This window comes from Manihot esculenta, chromosome 10 (assembly GCF_001659605.2).
Source record: "Manihot esculenta cultivar AM560-2 chromosome 10, M.esculenta_v8, whole genome shotgun sequence".
NCBI lineage: Eukaryota > Viridiplantae > Streptophyta > Magnoliopsida > Malpighiales > Euphorbiaceae > Manihot > Manihot esculenta.
Window position 1 is genome coordinate 18,152,856 of NC_035170.2, and position 21,757 is coordinate 18,174,612.

General features: G+C 44.6%; 1 protein-coding gene across 1 annotated transcript; it reads right to left on the reverse strand.

The window, feature by feature from the left end:
• Positions 1-476: 476 nt before the first annotated feature.
• LOC110624204 (mitochondrial adenine nucleotide transporter ADNT1-like) lies at positions 477-21,432 on the reverse strand. The gene is made up of 5 exons (XM_021769320.1): positions 21,425-21,432; positions 21,285-21,322; positions 20,925-21,037; positions 20,620-20,733; positions 477-767 (listed from the first exon to the last, which is right to left on the reverse strand). The coding sequence occupies exons 1-5, from the start codon at positions 21,430-21,432 to the stop codon at positions 477-479; spliced, it is 564 nt and encodes a 187-aa protein (XP_021625012.1).
• Between the last annotated feature and the right edge of the window lie 325 nt (positions 21,433-21,757).

Consider the following 21,757-nt stretch of genomic DNA (forward strand, 5'->3'; position numbering starts at 1 on the left):
TTTAACAAATATTCTCATAAATCCGTTGCTAATATATTAAAATTCGATCACAAAAAATAATTTCCTGCTTTTATTTAGATATTCCCTGTATAATCAAATAATTTATAATTAAGAATCATATTTAATATAAATCCAATATCATTCATAATAATTATAATTAATGTTCATAATACTTAACAATATTCATAATATTTAAAATAAATTCATAATATTTAACAATGTTAATAAAATTTAAAATAAATTTATAATACTTAACAATGGTCATAAAATTTAAAATAAATCCATAATACTTAACAATGTCAATAAAATTTAAAACTAATCTATGAATTTATTGAACAATCTGATAGAGAAGTAGAATATGCAATTATGTTATGCGGTGAATATCTTTTTTTGTTCTTCAATGATTTTATCTGATCTTTTTATTTGCTTTTCTATCTGCGCTCGCATTTACTCTTGCATTTGCTCCATGTCTTCTTTCATTTTGATTCGGTTTTTGAGGCATCTAAAATATACTCAAGGGGGAACTTGCTCCTCCCATCACCGGTGACAATAGAAGCAGCTTCTTTCCATCCAACCATCTGCATTCGCCGACGAATAACATCAAGTGGATAGGCAACTGTTTGGCCAACAGTTGCAGCTGCAACCCCACAAGCAAGCCTTGTAGTCACACTTAAGTCAAAATCTTGAACTAGTCCAAATGGTTTAGCTTTAACCAACCAATCTTTTAGCAATTCATACACAGCAAAGTTGAGACCCACATATGGGATCTGTCAACAAGAAATAAGAAATTAGCAAAAATAAAGAGAAACCACACTGTTCCTAGGGTCAAATAAGAATTCTAAAACTTGAATGGTGAAGTTGTCAATAATAGCAAGAGTATCATCATTACTCTACCTGCAAACAACTAGAAAAACAAGGGTTAAAAAAATTATCAGTCTTCCTCTATTTTGCCCTTCCCCCTAGTCAATCAACAATTCAATGCTGAAAAGACTTCATAAAGAAGCAAGGGAGTTAACAAAGAGGGGAGGTATCAGGAAGAAGGTAAAGCAACAATCCAGCAGCAAAATACTACATTTTCTCAACAAGTGCAAATAATACCAAGTCATAGAGATCGTTGCTGAAATCATAAATGTTAAAAAGTAGCAATTGCTAAAAGATTTAGAATCGCCAAAAAGAATGTAACAGCCCGGAAACCGATACCCCTCTGTAACGGCCCGAACCTCTACCGGCGCTAGGATTCAGGTCGGCATAAGGCCGCCAGTGTAACGACCCGAAAATCGGACCGCTACCGACGCTAGGATCCGGGTTGGCTTAAGGCCGCCAAGACCCGTAGCAAGCCTGACTTGCAACCTGAAAACCTGTTTAATCCCATACATGATCACAACATACATAAAAATTTAAAACTTTTCTTTCATACATCCAACTCAACCTGAACATGCATTGCACATAGTCATAATCATAAACATGATCCCTCTGTGGGATCTCATCAATGCCCCAATGGGCGATGCATCATAAGATGAGTTGGCTTTCATGAACATAATAAAACATTTTTGATCATGTAATAAAAGGGATACCTCATACACAATGTCAAGCACAATATCTAATCCTCAATATCATTACATGACTGAAACTGTACTTTTACATAACATTAATACATCTATCATGTCCACACTAACTATTACATGCACGTGACTTCATTACTCTTGTAAACCTCCTGGTCTACCCTGTACCTGCAATCCTGGGGAAATTGGGAGAGGGGTGAGCTACTAGAGCCTAGTGAGCAGAATAATAAAACACTTAAAACATATGATAACATGAAATGCATCACATCACAGCTAATCACATCAAGGATGAACTTGTCACCAATAGCCCTCTACATGGTCCAACTGTGCCAGAACGTAGAATGGGTGCTGGTCTTTCCCTTACATATCATAACATAACAGTGTCCAACTGTGCCAGAACGTAGAATGGGTCCTGGTCTTTCCCTTACATAGTGCCAGCGAACGTAGAATGGGTCCCACTGGTCTTACTTTCCGTACCGTACATATCATATCGTCATATCATAGATCGAGGGCTATGGATCATTCAATATTCATCCACATCAACATCAAAATGTGCAATGCAACATATTCGTGAATTCTAATGCAAGCAACCTAATTCATCACGTGGCATTCATGATGCATGAACAATGCTCAAAACTTTGAAATTTATTTACTTTAAACGTAAAGGTTTATTCCACTCACCTCTGGATAGCTCTGACCAGACACTGGGGCAACAGACTCACTGCGGGGGTCCTCGGTTCCTCGGGTCCGAACCTACACAGGTGGACTCAAATGAGGGACCAAACATACATGAACATAACTCTAAATAACTCCCCAAAAACCCCCTAATACATCATGGAATAATCATAGAAAAACATGCAAGAAAGGGCTGGACAGGGCACTTTCGGCGGCAGGTTCGGTGGCCGAAAGTCCCTCCAGAGCCGAAAGTCAGGCAGGTTCGGCGGCACCTTCGGCGGCCGAAACTCCCAGACAGAGGCGAAACTCATGCATGTTCGGCGGCACCTTCGGCGGCCGAAAGTCCCAGACAGAGACAAAAGTCTCCTTTCTGGGGCAAGCTTCGGCAGCCGAAGGCTGCCTCCACAAGCATGTTCGGCGGCCGAAAGTTCCTTCGGCTGCCGAACCTCGTTTCTCCCAGAATGGCAGAAACTCAGCTCCCCTATGCATTTATGCCTCCTATCTCATCCAAACATGCATAAACCTATTCTACAACATTCCTCAATCATACACAAGCAAACATACAAGTTCCTAGGGGCATCAAACCATCAAAAACCCCAACTACAACACACAAGCAACTCACATTGTCCAAAAACACAAATAAAACCCATAAACCTAACCATGAGCTAAACATGCATTCTACCCCATAGATCTTGCATAAAACTTACTTTAAACATGAAATGAGCTTAAGATCGGCTCTTACCTCTTGAAGATCGAGAGAGAGACGTCCTAAACTCGGAGGTGGGAGATTTTTGGGTTCTTGAACCTCAAAGCTCCAAAACTTGCTTAAAACTCAAAAATCTTCAAAACAAGGTAAAAACTTGTGAGAAACTCGAAAGATCTGAAGGAAAAGACTCAAGATCGGTGAGGGGTGGCGGAGAACTCACCTTGGCCGGAAATGGGGAAAAAGCTCGCCCGTTTTCGGCTAAGGGACCCTTTTATAGTGGCTGGCCAGGCCACGTTCGGGGGGCCGAACGTGCCTCCGCATGCATGCCATGTTCGGCGGCCGAACTTGAGGTTCGGCGGCCGAACCTGAGTTTTCCTTCAAGGTTGTTTTTATGCAAAAACTCATTTCCATTATACTTAAAACCATGAAATACCTTAAAACATTTTATGAAAACATGATTCTACCATACTAGAGGCTTCCGACATTCGAGATTCCACCGGACGGTAGGAATTCTGATACCGGAGTCTAGCCGGGTATTACATTCTCCCCCCCTTAAGAACATTCGTCCCCGAATGTTCCTCAACTAGCACATAGCATGGCATGAAACATAACATACATACATACATAGCACATAAACACATAGAGATCTCACCTTAAAAGAGATGAGGGTACTGCTGGAGCATAGACTCCCGTGTCTCCCAAGTGCATTCTTCCAAATTGTGGTGGTTCCACAGGACTTTCACCATCGGGATTTTCTTGTTTCTTAGCTTTCTGATCTGGGTGTCTAAGATCCGTACTGGCTGTTCAACATAAGTGAGATCCTCTTGGACCTCCACATCAGGCTCACTAAGAACCTTGCTCGGATCTGACACAAACTTCCTCAACATTGAAACATGGAAAACCGGATGGATTCTTTCCATTGAAGCAGGTAAATCCAGCTTGTACGACACATTCCCGATCTTTTGCAAGATTCAAAGGGTCCGATGTATCGTGGGGCTAGTTTACCTTTCTTCCCGAAGCGAATCACTCCTTTCATAGGAGACACCTTGAGCAATACCAGATCCCCCTCCTGAAACTCTAACTGCCTTCTGCGGATGTCTGCATAACTCTTCTGTCTGCTTGCAGCAGTTTTGATCCTTTCTCTGATTATGGGTACTACCCTGCTGGTAATCTCTACTAGCTCAGGCCCTGCCAAGGCTTTTTCTCCAACCTCTTCCCAGCAAACAGGTGATCTGCACTTCCTTCCATATAAAGCTTCATATGGAGCCATCCCGATGCTAGCATGATGGTTGTTATTGTAGGCAAACTCCACCAAAGGTAGATGCTGCCTCCAAGAATCGCCAAAGTCCAGCACACACATCCTGAGCATATCCTCTATGGTCTGGATGGTCCTTTCTGACTGTCCGTCCGTCTGTGGATGGAAAGCAGTACTGAAATCCAACCTAGTACCCATGGCGTTCTGCAGACTCCGCCAAAACCTGGAGGTGAACTGGGGCCCTCTATCTGACACTATCGAAACAGGAACCCCATGCAGCCTGACGATCTCATCTACATACACCTGCGCCAACTTGTCCACAGAATAGCCACTCCTGACAGGGATGAAGTGAGCAGATTTAGTGAGTCTGTCCACAATCACCCATATGGAGTCCAATCTGTTGGACGCCGCCGGTAACCCCACTACGAAGTCCATAGCTATATTTTCCCATTTCCATTCTGGAATAGGTAGCGGGTTAAGCATTCCAGCCGGCTTCTGATGTTCCAGCTTCACCCTCTGACACACTTCGCAGGCTGACACAAACTGTGCCACTTCTTTCTTCATAGCTGGCCACCAATAAACCTTCTTTAGATCTTGATACATCTTGGTGGCTCCGGGGTGAATGCTGTATCTTGCATTATGAGCCTCTCTCATAATGTCTCCTTTTAGCCCTATGTCATCTGGTACACATAGTCTGCTCCCATAGCGGAGGATCCCCTTGCTGTCGAATCTGAACTCACTATCATTGCCTGACTGAACAGTCCTGGCAATCTTCACTAACTCCGGGTCCTCATGCTGTTTCTCAGCCACCTGCTCCAGAAACACGGGTGCCACTCTCATCTGGGCCACTAAAGCACCTGTACCAGACAACTCCAACTGTAGACCTTCTTCAACGAGCTTGTAAAACTCCTTCACCACTGGCCTCCTCTCTGCCGATATGTGGGATAAACTGCCGAGTGATTTTCAGCTTAAGGCGTCTGCCACAACATTCGCCTTACCCGGATGGTACTGAATCTTGCAATCATAGTCACTCAGCAGCTCCACCCATCTTCTCTGTCTCAGGTTCAAATCTCTTTGACTCAGGATGTACTGCAGGCTTTTATGATCCGTGAAGATCTCACATTTTACCCCATAGAGGTAGTGCCTCCACATCTTGAGTGCAAAGATTACTGCTGCCATCTCAAGGTCATGTGTGGGGTAATTCAACTCATGCTTCTTCAGCTGCCTAGAAGCATAAGCGATCACCCTCTCATTCTGCATTAGTACACAACCCAGTCCCACACGGGACGCATGACAAAAGACTGTAAAGTCCTCATCACTAGATGGCAGAGTTAACACTGGTGCTGAAGTCAACCTCTTCTTAAGCTCTTCAAAACTTTCTTCGCACTGGTCGGTCCATAGAAACTTCTGATTCTTCCTGGTTAGTCTGGTCAGAGAAGCTGCAATCTTTGAGAAGTCCTAAACGAACCTCCTGTAGTAACCTGCCAAACCCAAGAAACTTCTAATCTCTGTCACTGAAGTGGGTCTAGGCCAGTTAGCCACAGTTTCTGTCTTCTTGGGGTCTACCTCTATACCATTTTCCGACACCACATGCCCCAAGAACAAAATGCTCCTCAGCCAGAACTCACACTTAGAGAACTTGGCATACAAGCCATGTTCCCTTAAAGTCTGCAGAACCAACCTCAGATGATGGGCATGCTCTTCTGCGTTCCTGGAATACACTAAGATATCATCTATGAAGACAATAACGAAGTGATCCAGGTATTGACTAAATACTCTGTTCATGAGATCCATGAATGCTGCAGGGGCGTTGGTTAACCCAAACGGCATCACAAGGAACTCAAAATGCCCATATCTGGTCCTGAAAGCTGTCTTTGGCACATCTTCATCCCTTATCCTTAGCTGATGGTACCCCGATCTTAGATCTATTTTGGAGAAACAACCCGCTCCTGCTAGCTGGTCGAATAGATCATCGATCCTTGGCAGAGGGTACCTATTTTTGGTAGTGACTTTGTTCAACTGCCTGTAGTCGATACAAAGTCTGAGGGACCCATCCTTCTTTCTCACAAACAAGACCGGAGCACCCCAAGGTGAGGTACTCTGTCGGATGAAGCCCTTTTCTACCAGCTCCTGCAACTGTTCTTTCAACTCCTTCAACTCGGCTGGGGCCATCCTGTAGGGAGGGATAGAGATCAGTCTAGTTCCAGGCACCAACTCTATCTCGAACTCTATCTCCCTAGCAGGTGGTAAACCTAGAAGCTCGTCTGGAAAGACATCCTGAAACTCTCTGACAACTGGCACCGAGGCTGGCTCCCTGACCTGACTGTCTAGCTCTCTCACATGAGCTAAGTACCCCTGACATCCCTTCCTAAGCAACCTACGAGCCTGAAGAGCTGATATTAGACCTCTAGGTGTACCCCTTTTGTCTCCTCTGAAGACGACCTCTAACCCGTTCTGATCTCTGAACCTGACTACCTTGTCCCTGCAGTCCAAGGTAGCACCATGGGTAGATAGCCAATCCATCCCTAGAATGACGTCAAAATCTGTCAAATCTAGAACCACAAGATCGGCGGAGAGGCATCTTCCCTCAACAAAAACTGGACTGTACTGGCAGACTGACACTGCCACTGACGGGTCACACTTGGGTCCACTGACCCATAGGGAACACTCTAACCCAGAGACTATCAGACCCAACCTCTCAACGGCTCTCGGAGCAATAAATGAATGAGATGCACCCGGGTCCATTAAAGCATACACATCAGAACACCCAATGACGAGATTAGCTGACACCACGGTGTTGGATGTGTTAGCCTCCTGCTGAGTCATGGTGAAGATCCTGGCTGGAGCTGATGGACCTTCACCTCGGGAACCAGAAGAAGAGGCTGCCCCTCTCCCTCTACCTCTGCCACTGCCCTGAGTTGTGGCTGGAGCTGCTGGTTGTGCCACACTACTAGAAGCTGTCTGCTGGGGTTGGCCCATAAAAGGTGCTCTAGGACACTCCCGAGCTATGTGTCCCTCCTGTCCACATCTGAAACATGTATTAGTCCAAGCTCGACACACTCCCCTGTGCGGCCTTCCACATCTCTGGCATTCTGTACCATCTGAGCCTGAGCTCGAGCCACCGCCAAATCCCAGACCAGATTTCAACTTATTCCAAAACTTATTCTTCTTCGGTTTCTTGGTGGTGTTACCCCACCTCTTCTTACTTGAGCTCTGAGAAGAGAGACCTGGCCCTCCTCTGCCTGGGGTCTTAACCCCTGAAGACTGGGTCACTGACTGCTTCACTGACCCCTCAACTATAGCACTCGCTTCCATCCTTCGAGCCATATCCACCATAGTGTGGAAACTTTCCCTCTCAACTGACTGAATCAATGAGGAGTACCTAGAATGCAGCTTCATAACATATCTCTTGGCTTTCTTCGTATCTGAATCTAGAGCTTGCCCTGAAAAAGGCAATAGCTCTAAGAATTTATCCGTGAACTCCTCTACACTCATATGCTCTGTCTGCCTCAGCTGTTCAAACTCAATCATCTTCAGTTCTCTGGAACTGTCTGGAAAAGCCCATCCAGCGAACTCATTCGCAAATTCCTCCCATGTCATACTGTCTAGTCTCGGGTCCACATAACACTTGAACCATTCCCGTGCCTTCTTGCACTTTAAAGTGAACCCTGCCATCTGAATGGCCCTGCTATCATTCGCCCCTAGCTCATCAGTTATAGTCTTTACTACTCTCAGATACTCAAAGGGGTCATCCCCTGACTTGTATTTGGGAGCATCCAGCTTAAGGTAATCTGTCATCTTTACTTTGCTCCCATCGGCTGGGCTAGGTCTAGGAGGTTGGGTAACTGGGGCTGCTGGTTCTGTAGGTGGTGGAGGTGGGGGTGCAGCATTCCCCGAGGTGGGGTTTGCCGGGTTTGGATAGAAGGGTGAGGGTGGATAAGCTGGGTACTGTGTGTAAGGTGGATAGAAAGGTGGATAAGGCATGTAGGTAGGGTAGGGGTTAAAGCTGGAGTAATCCGATGTGCCTCCCATCGGATACCCTGAACCCTGTGGAAAGGGTGGATAATGGGGTGGAAAACCATACCCCGAGGCCTGAACGCCTCCTTGAGACTCCCCTATCCCCTCTTCCTCCATGCTCACATCCAGGTTCCCATCCCTCCTTTGATCCTCTTCCATAACCTCCCTCACATCTGAAGAACTTCCTCCTCTATCTGTCCCCCTTCTGCTAGCATCAAAAGACCTTCTAGGGTCCCTTGACACTCTTTCTCTGTTTGCTCTACAAGACATTGCCCTAGGCAATGTAGGAGGACGGGCGCTCGTGCCCTCATCCTCAGGTGGCACTCCAGTCAATCTTGCAGATCGACGGGTTCCTCTCATCCTGTTTTCTGAAAAACAGTACACATCACACAAACATCAGCATCATATGGTTCATGTGGGCACACATGAACCCTCATCACATAAACATATCATTCATATCATAGCATCAATGCACATGTATATAATCATGGCATTTCACATCATCATATAGGACAGGACTCCACATCCTATCCTAGTGGACATGATCTTTCCTATTGTGCTTGACCTTCTAGAACATCTATGAGCCCGACACTCTAGGTCCGATCCTATGAACCTAGGGCTCTGATACCATTCTGTAACGACCCGAAAATCGGACCGCTACCGGCGCTAGGATCCGGGTCGGCTTAAGGCCGCCAAGACCCGTAGCAAGCCTGACTTGCAACCTGAAAACCTGTTTAATCCCATACATGATCACAACATACATAAAAATTTAAAACTTTTCTTTCATACATCCAACTCAACCTGAACATGCACTGCACATAGTCATAATCATAAACATGATCCCTCTGTGGGATCTCATCAATGCCCCAATGGGCGATACATCATAAGATGAGTTGGCTTTCATGAACATAATAAAACATTTTTGATCATGTAATAAAAGGGATACCTCATACACAATGTCAAGCACAATATCTAATCCTCAATATCATTATATGACTGAAACTGTACTTTTACATAACATTAATACATCTATCATGTCCACACTAACTATTACATGCACGTGACTTCATTACTCTTGTAAACCTCCTGGTCTACCCTGTACCTGCAATCCTGGGGAAATTGGGAGAGGGGTGAGCTACTAGAGCCCAGTGAGCAGAATAATAAAACACTTAAAACATATGATAACATGAAATGCATCACATCACAGCTAATCACATCAAGGATGAACTTGTCACCAATAGCCCTCTACATGGTCCAACTGTGCCAGAACGTAGAATGGGTCCTGGTCTTTCCCTTACATATCATAACATAACAGTGTCCAACTGTGCCAGAACGTAGAATGGGTCCTGGTCTTTCCCTTACATAGTGCCAGCGAACGTACAATGGGTCCCACTGGTTTTACTTTCCGTACCGTACATATCATATCGTCATATCATAGATCGAGGGCTATGGATCATTCAATATTCATCCACATCAACATCAAAATGTGCAATGCAACATATTCGTGAATTCTAATGCAAGCAACCTAATTCATCACATGGCATTCATGATGCATGAACAATGCTCAAAACTTTGAAATTTATTTACTTTAAACGTAAAGGTTTATTCCACTCACCTCTGGATAGCTCTGACCAGACACTGGGGCAACAGACTCACTGCGGGGGTCCTCGGTTCCTCGGGTCCGAACCTACACAGGTGGACTCAAATGAGGGACCAAACATACATGAACATAACTCTAAACAACTCCCCAAAAACCCCCTAAAACATCATGGAATAATCATAGAAAAACATGCAAGAAAGGGCTGGACGCGGCACTTTCGGCGGCAAGTTCGGCGGCTGAAAGTTCCTCCAGAGCCGAAAGTCAGGCAGGTTCGGCGGCACCTTCGGCGGCCGAAACTCCCAGACAGAGGCGAAACTCATGCATGTTCGGCGGCACCTTCGGCGGTCGAAACTCCCAGACAGAGATGAAAGTCTCCTTTCGGGGGCAAGCTTCGGCAGCCGAAGGCTGCCTCCATAAGCATGTTCGGCGGCCGAAAGTTCCTTCGGTTGCCGAACCTGGTTTCTCCCAAAATGGCAGAAACTCAGCTCCCCTATGCATTTATGCCTCCTATCTCATCCAAACATGCATAAACCTATTCTACAACATTCCTCAATCATACACAAGCAAACATACAAGTTCCTAGGGGCATCAAACCATCAAAAACCCGAACTACAACACACAAGCAACTCGCATTGTCCAAAAACACAAATAAAACCCATAAACCTAACCATGAGCTAAACATGCATTCTATGTAACGACCCGAAAATCGGACCGCTACCGGCGCTAGGATTCGGGTCGACTTAAGGCCGCCGGGACCCGTAGCAAGCCAAACATACATCCTGAAAACCTGTTTAATCCCATACATGATCAACAACATACATAAAAATTAAAACTTTTCTTTCAAACATTCCTCATACACCAAACTCAACCTGTGCATGCACTAAACATAATCATAAACTTGACCCCTCAGTGGGATCTCATCTATGCCCTCAATGGGCGATACATCATAAGTTGAGTTGGTTAAACATAACATCAATAGACATTAAGATCATGTATCAACAAGGGATCACAACATACTATGGTCAAGCACACCTCTACATCCTTAAACATCATTTCATAAAATATCTATACTGTACTTTTACATTACATCTTTCTACAATTTGTCATGTCCACATTCTAGCTATTACATGCATAAAACTTCATGACTCTCGCTGACCTCCTGGTCTACCCTGTACCAGCAAGCCTGGGGGTTAAGGGAGAGGGGTGAGCTACTAGAGCCCAGTGAGCAGAATAGTAAAGCATTTAAAACATATGATAACATGAAATGCATCACATCACAGCAAATCACATCAAGGATGAATTTGTCACCAATAGTCCTCTACATGGTCCAACTGTGCCAGGGGCGTAGAATGGGCCTCACTGGTCTTTCTCTTTCATAGCATAACATAACATAACATTCCATAATGCCAGGGGCGTAGAATGGGCCTCACTGGTCTTCCGTACCGTATCATCATCATATCATAACATACGAGGACTAAAGGATCATTCAACATTCATCCACATCATCAACATATTATGCAATGCAACATATTCGTGAGTTCTAATGCAAGCACCCTATTATATCTCATGGCATTCATGATGAGTGAATCATGCTAAAACGAGTTTATTTATTTAAAAGCATAAGAGTTATTCCACTCACCTCTAGCTGAAGCTCTACTGACTCAGAAGCAGCTGAACTCACTGTTGGGGTCCTCGGTTCCTCGGGTCCGAGCCTACACAGGTGGACTCAAATGAGGAACCAAACAACTAGAACATAACTCTAAAAACATCCCCCAAAAACCCCCTAAAACATCTCAAAACATCCATGCAAGAACATGCAAAGGAAGGCTGGACAGGGCACTTTCGGCAGCAGGTTCGGCGGCCGAAAGTCCCTCCAGAGCCGAAAGTCAGGCAGGTTCGGCGGCACCTTCGGCGGCCGAAACTCCCAGACAGAGGCGAAACTCATGCATGTTCGACGGCACTTTCGGCGGCCGAAACTCCCAGACAGAGACGAAAGTCTCCTTTCGGGGGCAAGCTTCGGCAGCCGAAAGGCCTGCCTCCCAAGCCATGTTCGGCAGCCGAAAGTTCCTTCGGCTGCCGAACCTGGTTTCTGCCAAAGGGCAGAAACTTGGCTCCCTTTGCACAAAACTTCTCCTTTCTATTCCAACATGTATATAACTCATCCAAATCATGCAAAAATACATACATTGGCTCCTAGGGGCTTCAAACTAACTTAAACCCCAACTACAACACACAACAATAACACAAATCCAACATACATGCCCAAAACATAACATTAACTCAAAAACCTAACTATGAGCTAAACATGCATTCTATCCCATAGATCTTGCATAAAACTTACTTTAAACATGAAATGAGCTTAAGATCGGCTCTTACCTCTTGAAGATCGAGAGAGAGACGTCCTAAACTCGGAGGTGGGAGATTTTGAGTTCTTGAACCTCAAAGCTCCAAAACTTGCTTTAAACTCGGAAATCTTCAAAACAACGTAAAAACTTGTGAAAAACTTGAAAGATTTGAAGGAAAGAACTCAAGGATGGTGAGGAATGGCGGAAAATCTCACCTTGGTCGAAAATGGGGAAAAGCTCGCCCGTTTTCGGCTAAGGGACCCTTTTATAGTGGCTGGCCAGGCCACGTTCGGGGGCCGAAAGTGCCTCCGCATGCATGCCATGTTCGGCGGCCGAACTTGGGGTTCGGCGGCCGAACCTGGGCTTCCCTCACTTATGCCTTCGGGGGCCTAAGGCGCACCCGAAAAGCATGCATGTTCGGCGGCCGAACTTGAGTTTCGGCGGCCGAACCTGAGTTTCTTCCAAGGGTGTTTTTATTCAAAAACTCATTTCCTCTTTACTTAAAATCATCAAAAACATTTAAACATTTCATGAAAATATGGTTTTACCCTTTTAGAGGTCTCCGACATCCGAGATTCCACCGGACGGTAGGAATTCCGATACCGGAGTCTAGCCGGGTATTACATTCTACCCCATAGATCTTGCATAAAACTTACTTTAAACATGAAATGAGCTTAAGATCGGCTCTTACCTCTTGAAGATCGAGAGAGAGACGTCCTAAACTCGGAGGTGGGAGATTTTTGGGTTCTTGAACCTCAAAGCTCCAAAACTTGCTTAAAACTCAAAAATCTTCAAAACAAGGTAAAAACTTGTGAGAAACTCGAAAGATCTGAAGGAAAAGACTCAAGATCGGTGAGGGGTGGCGGAGAACTCACCTTGGCCGGAAATGGGGAAAAAGCTCGCCCGTTTTCGGCTAAGGGACCCTTTTATAGTGGCTGGCCAGGCCACGTTCGGGGGCCGAACGTGCCTCCGCATGCATGCCATGTTCGGCGGCCGAACTTGAGGTTCGGCGGCCGAACCTGAGTTTTCCTTCAAGGTTGTTTTTATGCAAAAACTCATTTCCATTATACTTAAAACCATGAAATACCTTAAAACATTTTATGAAAACATGATTCTACCCTACTAGAGGCTTCCGACATCCGAGATTCCACCGGACGGTAGGAATTCCGATACCGGAGTCTAGCCAGGTATTACAGCCAGGACCCGTAGCAAGCCTATCCTGAACTCTGTGTACCTGATAAATCCCATACATTATCAAACATAAACATAAAGACTGTAAAACTTTTCTTCTAACTACCAGGCTTAACCTACGCATACACTACCAATATTCAGATATACCAATCTGAAACAGCCCTCAGGGCCTACACCAGTGATTACTGCCCGCTTTGGGTTCACGCCTAGCGTCCTTCCCCTCACGGTTGTCTTTCTGGGTCAAGAGATTCAAACCCTTTCTTCCCAAAACACATCCACTGGAGTCTCAAAAAACATACCATACGTTAAGCCTGGTTCAACACATTTCTCATCAAGAAACGTAAAACAGGATCCATGCACAAAGGGATTAATCATACACCAGGGCAAAGCACAACTCTATCCATTATATGACATTACAAATCTATACATAACTGTACTAACATAACTTGACATACATTCCTTTAATTTACATCATGTCCACTACTCTATTACATACATAAAAACCTTAGCCATAACTTTACTCTTTACTCTTGCTGACTCTGACTTCCCATAGCTAACTCTGGCCCTACAAACTGGGGGTGAGGGAGAGGGGTGAGCTACTAGAGCCCAGTGAGTAGAAACAAGTGAAACAGTTCATTATTTACATGCTTTCATGAAATGCGCCACAGCACAAACATTTCACATCTCGAATTGGACATGACCTCAAAACTCCCTCTGTCGATGCCCGGCCCCCAAAGGAGCTCACACAGGTCACTACATGTCCTAGCGCCCGGCCCCTCCTATGGAGCTCACATAGGTCTTATCTAGACATAACATATATATGGGCTATTGAAGTCGCCTAGGTCCAATCCACACCAATAGCAAGTGATGCAATGTATCATATTCGTGAAACTAGTGCAATCAACCTATTACATATCATCATGATGCATGCATATGCTTTAGGCATTTAATTTCTTAACATAAAAGATTCAGTTTAGTTCTACTCACCTCTGGCAGACGCTGGACGGACTCTGCAACAGCTAACACTAATGGCATCCTCGGTCCCACGGGTCCGATCCTACACAGGTGGACTCGAATGAGGTGCCAAACACACTCTAAACAACTCATAAACAACTCCTAAACAACTCTCCAAAAATCCCCTAAAACATCCTAGAACAATCATAGAAATCATGCAAAGGAAGGCTGGACAGGGCACTTTCGGCGGCAGGTTCGGCGGCCGAAAGTCCTCTCCAGAGCCGAAACTCAGCTACTTTCGGCGGCACCTTTAGCTGCCGAAAGTCTCTTCCAGAGACGAAACTCATGCATGTTTGGCGGCACCTTCGACGGCCGAACCTCCCCTCCAGAGCCGAAAGTCCAAACTTTCGGGGGCAGGTTTAGGCAGCCGAAACCACCTTCTCAAGGGGTTCGGCGGCCGAACATAACTTCAGCTGCCGAACCTGAGTTCATCCAGAACTCAGCTTCATGCATAAACAAGCCTCCCAAACCTTCCAACACCCAAAACATGCATCCAACCTCTCAAAAACATGCATAACTCAACTATATGCACAAAGGGGGTCCAAAACTAACTTAAAACCCCAACAAACAACATCATAAAGCATACAGAGGCATAAAGGGTCCATAAACCCTTACATGTACAACCATGCAACTCATGCATCAAAACCCCCATAGCCCTTCATAAAACATACTTAAAACACCATCAAAGCTAAGGATCTACACTTACCTCTTGAAGAACGAGAGTTGGTGTGACCCCAACTTGAAGATATGGAGGATTCAAGCTCCAAAAGTCTCCAAGCTTACAAACTTTGCTCAAAACTCACAACTCTTCAAAACAAGGAGAAAACTTATGAAAACCTTGAAAGATTTGAAGAAACATCAGGAAAACAACCCAATGAGAGTATGAACCTACCCTTGCACGAAAAGAGAGTGAAACACACTCCATTTTCGATCAACGGGACTTTTATAGGTGGCCCAACCGCCTCTCCTTCGGCGGCCTAAGCTGCATGCAAAACCATGCAACGTTCGGCAGCCGAACTTCACCTTCGGCAGGCGAAACCATGCAATGTTCGGCAGCCGAACTTCACCTTCGGCGGCCGAACCTGCAATTTGTCCCCTTGGTCTTTTCCCTTTCAAAACCCAATTCCTTTGCATTCAAAACCATAAAACACTTAGAAACATTTTGAAAACCTTTCTCTTACCCTTCAAAGAACCTCCAGATTCCAACGGAGATTCCGCCAGAAAGTCAGAATTCCGATGCCGGATTCTAGCCGGGTATTACAATCTACCCCCCTTACAAAAACATTCATCCCCGAATGTTCAAACAACAAACATGCAAGCAAGCAAGCGAAGCCTAAAACCTCTCTCTCAAGAGACAGGTAATGCTGGAGTACGAACTCTCGGGTCTTCTAGGCATACTTCCATACTGTGGTGATTCCAAAGGACCATCACCACCGGGATCCTTGTTCCTCAACTTCCTGACTTGCGTGTCCATGATCCGCACTGGCTACTCAACATAGGTGAGATTCCCTAAGATCTCTACCTCTGGTTCCGTAAGAACCTCACTTGGATCTGACACAAACTTCCACAAGCAATACCCCAACCTTTGCCTGAACTCCACAAGCTTCCGCTGCGCACTCTGATCCTTGCCCTCCTCTCTTCATCTTTACTAAACTGGCTTCTTCTCTAACTCTCAACAGGGAGTACCCGAATCTCAGATCTATCTTGGAAAACAACCAGCTTCTACTAGCTGTTCCAATAGATCATCAATCCTGAATGGGAATACTTGTCCTTAGTAGTAACCTTGTTCAACTGCTTCCAGTCACAACAAAGTCTCAAGGATCCATCCTACGTTTTCCACAGCAACACTGGAGCAATCCAGGGTGAGGTACTAGGTCGGATAAAACTCTTGTCTACCAAGTCTCACAACTGCTCTAACAACTCTCTCAACTCTAAAGGTGCCATCCTGTAGGGAAGGAAAGAAATGGTTATGGGTCCAGACACCACTCCTATTCCAAACTCTATCTCTCTGACAGATGGTAAACCTAACAGCTCGCCTGACAAACCCTCTAACACCTCTCTCTCACACAACAAACACGGAGGCTGGTTCCCTGACCCGACTACTAAACTCTCAAACAAGAGCTAGAACCCTCTGACAACCTCTCCTGAGCAACTACGAACCTGCAGGGCTGACATCAAACCTCTAGGCACTCCTCCTGTCTCCTCTGAGACAAACTCTGATCCATCCTGAATGCTAAACATGACTACCTTGTCTCTGCAGACTCGGTATCACTACGAGTAGCTCGCCAATCCATCACTAGAATGATGTCAAAACAGTCAAATCTAGAACCAAAAGGTCAGCTGGAAGGCATCTACTCTCAACATGCTCTGAACTAAACCGGCAGACTGACTCTGCCACTGATGGATCACACTTGGGTCTACCAACCCAAAGAGGATACTCTAACCCAGAAGCTATCAAACCCAACTCTCTACGGCTCGCAAAGCAACAAGGAAAGAGAAACACTAGGGTTCACAAAAGATACACATCAGAACATTTAAAAGTGAGCATACTTGGCACCACTGTGTTCGATGTGTCAGCCCCCTGCTGAGCCTGGGTGAAGATCCGAGCTGGAGTTGACGGACCTTCTCCACGGAAACCTGCTGAAGAAGAGGATGCACCTCTCCCTCTGCCTCGACTACTGGTCTGCCACAAAACTGGGGCTGCTGGCTGAGCTGCTCTCCCTGAAAATGTTCGCTGGGACCGTGCCATCCTAGGCGCAGTAGGACACTCCCTTGCTATGTGCCTCTCCTGTCCGCACCTGAAACAAGCTGTTGTCCCATACCGACAGGGTCCCTTGTGTGGTCTCCCACACCTCCTGCATCTTGAACTGTCTAAGCCAGAGCTTGAACCAGCACCACAACCCAGACTATCCTTCGACCTCTTCCAAAACTTACTCTTCTTTGACCTTCTCAGGCCTCTGTCTCCCTTTCTAGGGTTTTTCCCCCACTTCACTCCTCTCGAGGTAGCTGTACTCTGAGTGGAGGGATCAATTTCTCCTGACCCTGAGATTCTGGAATCCTTAGTTTGAGCGTCTCCTTGAGACTCTCCCATGCCTTCTTCAAGCATGTTCACATCCAGACCTCTAGCTCTCCTCTGCACATCTAACTCCACTCCTCTCTCATCAGCAGACATTCTCCTTAGATCCATTCCTTCTCTGCTGTCATCAAAAGACCTTACAGGGTCCCTTGATGTTTCCCATCTACCGACTCTACACGACTGTGCTAGTGGCAAAACAGGGGGAAAGGTGTCCATACCTTCCCTCTCAGACGGATCTCCAGTTGATTCCACAGATCGACGAGCACCTCTCATCTTAGCCCTTCTGAAGAATAATACACAAGCACACAAGCATGAGCAATCATACGGTTCACATGGAAACACATGAACCTACAACACATACATAGCATAACATTAATGCACATGCATAAAATCATGGCATTTCACATCATCATACAAGACAGGACTCAACATCCTATCCTAGTGGACATGATTTTACCTATTGTGCTTGCCCTTCTATAACCTCTATGAGCCCGACACACTATAGGTCCGACCATATGAACCTAGGGCTCTCCATACCCTATAGGTCTGATCCTGTGAACCTAGGGCTCTCAATACCCTATAGGTCCAATCCTGTGAACCTAGGGCTCTGATACCAATCTGTAACAGCTCGGAAACCGATACCCCTCTGTAACAGCCCGAACCGCTACCGGCGCTAGGATCCAGGTCGGCATAAGGCCGCCAGGACCCGTAGCAAGCCTATCCTGAACTCTGTGTACCTGATAAATCCCATACATGATCAAACATAAACATAAAGACTGTAAAACTTTTCTTCCAACTATCAGGCTTAACCTACGCATACACTACCAATATTCAGATATACCAATCTGAAACAGCCCTCAGGGCCTACACCAGTGATTACTGCCCGCTTTGGGTTCACGCCCAGCGTCCTTCCCCTCACGGTTGTATTTCTGGGTCAAGGGATTCAAACCCTTTCTTCCCAAAACACATCCACTGGAGTCTCAAAAAACATACCATACGTTAAGCCTGGTTCAACAGATTTCTCATCAAGAAACGTAAAATAGGATCCATGCACAAAGGGATTAATCATACACCAGGGAAAAGCACAACTCTATCCATTATATGACATTACAAATCTATACATAACTGTACTAACATAACTTGACATACATTCCTTTAATTTACATCATGTCCACTACTCTATTACATACACAAAAACCTTAGCCATAACTTTACTCTTTACTCTTGCTGACTCTGACTTCCCATAGCTAACTCTGGCCCTGCAAAACTGGGGGTGAGGGAAAGGGGTGAGCTACTAGAGCCCAGTGAGTAGAAACAAGTAAAACAGTTCATTATTTACATGCTTTCATGAAATGCGCCATAGCACAAACATTTCACATCTCGAATTGGACATGACCTCAAAACTCCCTTTGTCGGTGCCCGGCCCCCAAAGGAGCTCACACAGGTCACTACATGTCCTAGCGCCCGGCCCCTCCTATGGAGCTCACATAGGTCTTATCTAGACATAACAGATCTATGGGCTATTGAAGTCGCCTAGGTCCAATCCACACCAACAGCAAGTGATGCAATGTATCATATTCGTGAAACTAGTGCAATCAACCTATTACATATCATCATGATGCATGCATATGCTTTAGGCATTTAATTTCTTAACATAAAAGATTCAGTTTAGTTCTACTCACCTCTGGCAGACGCTGGACTGACTCTGCAACAGCTAACACTGATGGCCTCCTCGGTCCCTCGGGTCCGATCCTACACAGGTGGACTCGAATGAGGTGCCAAACACACTCTAAACAACTCATAAATAACTCCTAAACAACTCCCCAAAAACCCCCTAAAACATCCTAGAACAATCATAGAAATCATGCAAAGGAAGGCTGGACAGGGCACTTTCGGCGGCAGGTTCGGCGGCCGAAAGTCCTCTCCAGAGCCGAAACTCAGCTACTTTCGGCGGCACCCTCGGCTGCCGAAAGTCTCTTCCAGAGACGAAACTCATGCATGTTTGGCGGCACCTTCGGCTGCCGAACCTCCCCTCTAGAGCCGAAAGTCCAAACTTTTAGGGGTAGGTTTAGGCAGCCGAAACCACCTCCTCAAGGGATTCGGCGGCCGAACATACCTTCGGCTGCCGAACCTGAGTTCATCCAGAACTCAGCTTCATGCACAAAAAAGCCTCTGAAACCTTCCAACACCCAAAACATGCATCTGACCTCTCAAAAACATGCATAACTCAACTATATGCACAAAGGGGGTCCAAAACTAACTTAAAACCCCAACAAACAACATCATAAAGCATACAGAGGCATAAAGGGTCCATAAACCCTTATATGCACAACCATGCAACTCATGCATCAAAACCCCCATAGCCCTTCATAAAACATACTTAAAACACTACAAAGCTAAGGATCTACACTTACCTCTTGAAGAACAAGAGTTAGTGTGACCCCAACTTGAAGATATGGAGGATCCAAGCTCCAAAAGTCTCCAAGCTTACAAACTTTGCTCAAAACTCACAACTCTTCAAAACAAGGAGAAAACTTATGAAAACCTTGAAAGATTTGAAGAAACATTAGGAAAACAACCCAAGGAGAGCATGAACCTACCCTTGCACGAAAAGAGAGTGAAACACACTCCATTTCCGGTCAACGGGGCTTTTATAGGTGGCCCAACCGCCTCTTCTTCGGCGGCCTAAGCTGCATGCAAAACCATGCAACGTTCGGCAGTCGAACTTCACCTTCGGCGGGCGAAACCATGCAATGTTTGGCAGCCGAACTTCACCTTCGGCGGCCGAATCTGCAATTTGTCCCCTTGGTCTTTTCCCTTTCAAAACCCAATTCCTTTGCATTCAAAACCATAAAACACTTAGAAACATTTTGAAAACCTTTCTCTTACCCTTCAAAAAACCTCCAGATTCCAACAGAGATTCCGCCAGAATGTCAGAATTCCGATGCCGGAATCTAGTCGGGTATTACAAAGAAAATCTCAATTAGCATGTCTTTTCAGCTGAAAAGCACCAAAACCCAATACTCAATTTGAGTGACAACCGACAAGATCTTAGAGTGTCCATGATCATAATCAGAGGTCCAGACAATATGGATTTTACCAGCATCGTCATATTCTTTTTTCATATACAAAATTCTTTTCTCCCCTAGATTATGTTCACATATGGAGAATGACTTACAACTCCAATGACAGAAGGAAGCCGGCCCTTGTACAGAGCCCTTGGACCTTCTTCCCGAAGCACAGTTGATAGAGCATGGAGCATTCCTCTATATTGATAAGGTGAATTCACAGTCTACAAAAAAAAAAGATAAAAGAGGAGGGGAAGGGGATAAGCACCTTAGATTACAAAAATCTTAACAGATGACACACTGATAATTATAGGCAACTTAAATTCTTCTTTAAAAAAAATACATCCCAAAAAAATGGAATTACATCACGCAAGTGTTTCCACGCAATGGAGTCTAAAAGATAATAATTTAATACCTGTACAGTGAGCCTGCCTCGTACCATGTTCATGGGATAAGTTGCAGACATTGCAATTATTCCTGCACATGCTCCAGCTCCAAGGCGTAGAAGAGGAGTGAGTTGAGCATCCTCTGCAGGAAACAACAATATGAGGTAACGGGTGAGGGGAGCAGCAGGGATCAGATAACTTGCAATCTACCAAATACCATCTATTGCAAACAAGCAGATAGGGAACCCACTCAATCTGAATATATTAACTAACCAAGCTATTAAAGTAAACACATTATTTCTACCACTGTCTATTTTAACAAATAAAGTATAAAATAATAATAATAGAAATAAGAAGAAGAAGCAGAATGCAAACAACTGATGACATACCATTGCCAGTTTGCTGTCGATACAGCCACAATATTCCCCTGTCATATGAAGATACAGGAAAAATCAGCCGAAAGATAAAGTGATACCATCAAATTTTGTTATGACATAAAATTTATTTTGATTGAGTTACTATACATTACAAACACATATCCGTAAAATAATATTCTAAGAGTTTAAGGAAATGAAAGATTTCTTTACGGAGAAGTATAAACTTTCATAAAATGCCTTTTTTATTAGGAGTGAGTTATTTAATTTGAAATTGTAGTTTATTTTTTATTTAATTTGATTTAATTTTTAATTTTAAAAATTTTAATTATTTTGATTAGTTTACTTTAATAAAAAAAATTATAAAAGCTGAAATGATAAGTGATAATAATATATTTTTTTTATAATATAAAAAGATCATATGATAATTAAAATTAAAATATTTTAATTAAATTTTAGAATAATAAAAATAAAATGTAAAAAATTAA

What these genes read in the sequence shown, in the direction of transcription:
- LOC110624204 (XM_021769320.1), bottom strand. An exon ending in GAGGCAGGCTCACTGTACAG is followed by an intron (nt 20,734 to 20,924) that starts GTATTAAATTAT and finishes TTTTTTTTGTAG; the next exon opens with ACTGTGAATTCACCTTATCA. An exon ending in TTCCTTCTGTCATTGGAGTT is followed by an intron (nt 768 to 20,619) that starts GTAAGTCATTCT and finishes TCTTGTTGACAG; the next exon opens with ATCCCATATGTGGGTCTCAA.